At 57.4% G+C, this 2,627-nt stretch overlaps 1 protein-coding gene across 1 annotated transcript in view; it reads left to right on the forward strand.

The window, feature by feature from the left end:
• The first annotated feature begins 151 nt into the window (after positions 1-151).
• The window catches only part of LOC104081849 (protein Wnt-11b-like), a 3,094-nt gene continuing 618 nt past the window's right edge, over positions 152-2,627 (forward strand). Inside the window, 5 exon segments of the mRNA XM_009584731.1 lie at positions 152-219; positions 353-401; positions 404-614; positions 1,059-1,336; positions 1,992-2,284. Coding sequence (XP_009583026.1) covers positions 152-219; positions 353-401; positions 404-614; positions 1,059-1,336; positions 1,992-2,284 — 899 coding nt within the window.

Here is a 2,627-nt window from a genome sequence, read left to right on the forward strand (position 1 = left end):
CCCCTCCCCCGCTGCGAAGTGCATGGAACCCGCCTTTGTTCCCCCCCCCGGGGGGGAGGACCGCGCCGCCCGCGGCTATAAAAGGGGGCGGCAGTGCTGAGCGGCCCCAGTCGACCCATCCCCAATCCCATCCCCAGCCCCATCCCTGGCCATGGGCCGCCCCACCGCCGCCGCCGCGCTGCTCTGCCAGCTGGGGCTGTCCACGGCCATCCAGTGGCTGTGAGTAGTGGCCCTGGGGGGGATGCACCCCCTCCCCAGTGCCCCCCTTCGGGGCTCCTCCTCTCTGGCTGGGTCCCCGGAGGGGTGCCTGTGGTCCCCCCCCATCCCGCTGACACCCATCCTCTCTCCACAGAGGGCTGACGGAGAGCGGCAGCGGGGGGGCCTGGAACGAAAGCCACCACTCCCGGCCACCCGCCAACGCCCCCCCTGCCGGCTGCTCGCCTGGCTGGGGCCCGACCAATTCCAGATGTGCCGCAGGAACCTGGAGGTCATGCACAGCATCGTCCGGGCCGCCCGCCAGACCAAGAGCGTCTGTCAGAAGACCTTTGCAGACATGAGGTGGAACTGCTCCTCCATCCAACGTGCCCCCAGCTTTGGCCCTGACCTGCTGAAAGGTAAAAGATGTTTCGTCCGCTGTGTTCGTGCTCCTCTTTCTGCCCCACGTAGCTTTCCAGGCAGGCAGCACTTTAGGCAGTGCTTTAATGTACAGCCCTGCTGTTTAGTTGGGGGGGTGTCAATTTTGGAGAAACTTGCTGCCGTTACACTGGTGTTAATCCTACGCAACTTAGATCTGCAGGAGATGACAGACAGTAACTTCCATTTCAAACAAAACCAGCTACTAGAGGCTCCAAAAAAAAGGGGGAAGAGGTGGGGACACAGGCTGTATACTGACAGCATAATATAATGGGTGGCACAGGTTAAAAATATAGCGCAAGAAAAACACTGGGCCTTGGTTTTATCCTGTTGCAAGAAAAAAAACCCTCATTTGCATTGTGAGATCATTGAGAGGAGTGTTTGGCTGGGCAGGGAGGAAGGACATCTCCCCCTCTTCTTCCCAGGAACCCGGGAATCCGCCTTCGTCTACGCCCTGGCTGCTGCCGCCGTCACGCACTCCATTGCCCAAGCCTGCACCTCGGGAGAGCTCCCTCTCTGCTCCTGTGGCTCCGTCCCCTCGGAGGTCCCCGGGCCGGACTTCAGATGGGGTGGCTGCGGGGACAACCTGCACTACGGCCTCCAGCTTGGCAGCGCTTTTGCTGACAGTCCCTTAAAATCCAGCAAGCTGGGGACACAAGCGCTCAAGGCCATGAATCTGCATAACAATGCGGTGGGCCGGCAGGTGGGTATGGTGCCCACCACGGGTTGCTGCAGCCCAGCACATCTTACAGCAGCCTGGGGGACAGAGGTGCCTAATGTAAGGCGGTAGACTCTGGCCAGGCTGTTGGGATGCTGTACTTAACGTCAGGAGGCAACTAAATGGTTAAAATGGAGTTACATGTGTTTGCAGAGACATCCCCCACTGCTACCCTCCCCAAACATCCCTGCGCCCTTTCCAGAACTACGGCAAGATACTTGCCACTTCACACCAGTACTTCCAGTACTTCTTTCCACCCCTCTCATGGGAGCACAGGCCCGTCCTGCCCCGCTCCAGCCGGGCTCCCCAGCCCTGCCCAGAACTGTGGGGTTTTGTGCTTCCATGCACTCGTGTTCCCCAGGTGAGGACGTGGCCATCCTGCACCCGTGTTGGCTAGGGAAGCCACCAGCCCTACTGCAAGCTCCAGCAGGGAGTTCCCCAAGGGCTAGGTTCTTATCACAAGGGGAATGAAGCAGGGCTGAGTCCTTCATTGCCCCATTATATTCATTTGAAGGTGGCAGTAAGCAGCTGAGCTCTTTCATCTCTTGAAACTTCCCATGGATGCTCTTGCAAATCAATCGGTAGGGTGGGTACCAGAAGAAAGCAGAAGCAAATTCATCCGTTTTCCTGTCCTCTGCAGGTGCTGAGTGACTCCCTGGATACCAAGTGTAAATGCCACGGTGTTTCAGGCTCCTGTTCGGTGAAGACCTGTTGGAAGGGACTGCCAAACCTGGGTGAAATCGGCTCTGACCTCAAGTCCAAGTACCTGGCAGCCATCAAGGTGACCCACCGGCTCATAGGGCCCAGGAAGCAGCTGATACCCAAAGAAATGGATGCCAGACCAGTGAAAGAGATGGATCTGGTTTATCTCATCAACTCTCCCGACTACTGCATGCCGAATCTCCACCTGGGGTCTCTGGGGACACAGAATAGGTAAGAAACTGCTGCAAATACGCTCTAACTCAGCCTCCCATTCCATGAGTGTCTGTACCATTGGGCTTGAGAGTGTGGTCCGGGAAGATGGTGTGGATGGGTGGTCCCCCATTAGATGGGGACAACACAGGGACTGCTGCGAAATCTTGGCATCTTTAAGTCCCAGGGAGGACAGGAAGGTAGATTATTATTTTTACAGAGCTATGCAGGTGTAAAGGCAAGGGAGAGCCCTCACTGAGAGTCCGTCAGCTGCACTCAGGACAGGATTCATCCACTGAGGAGTCAGAAAGGAAAATATCACCTCTCCCTGCAAGCCTTTAGGTGCTGCCTGCCAGTAACAAGA

Source organism: Fulmarus glacialis, unplaced genomic scaffold (assembly GCF_000690835.1).
Source record: "Fulmarus glacialis isolate BGI_N327 unplaced genomic scaffold, ASM69083v1 scaffold31559, whole genome shotgun sequence".
NCBI lineage: Eukaryota > Metazoa > Chordata > Aves > Procellariiformes > Procellariidae > Fulmarus > Fulmarus glacialis.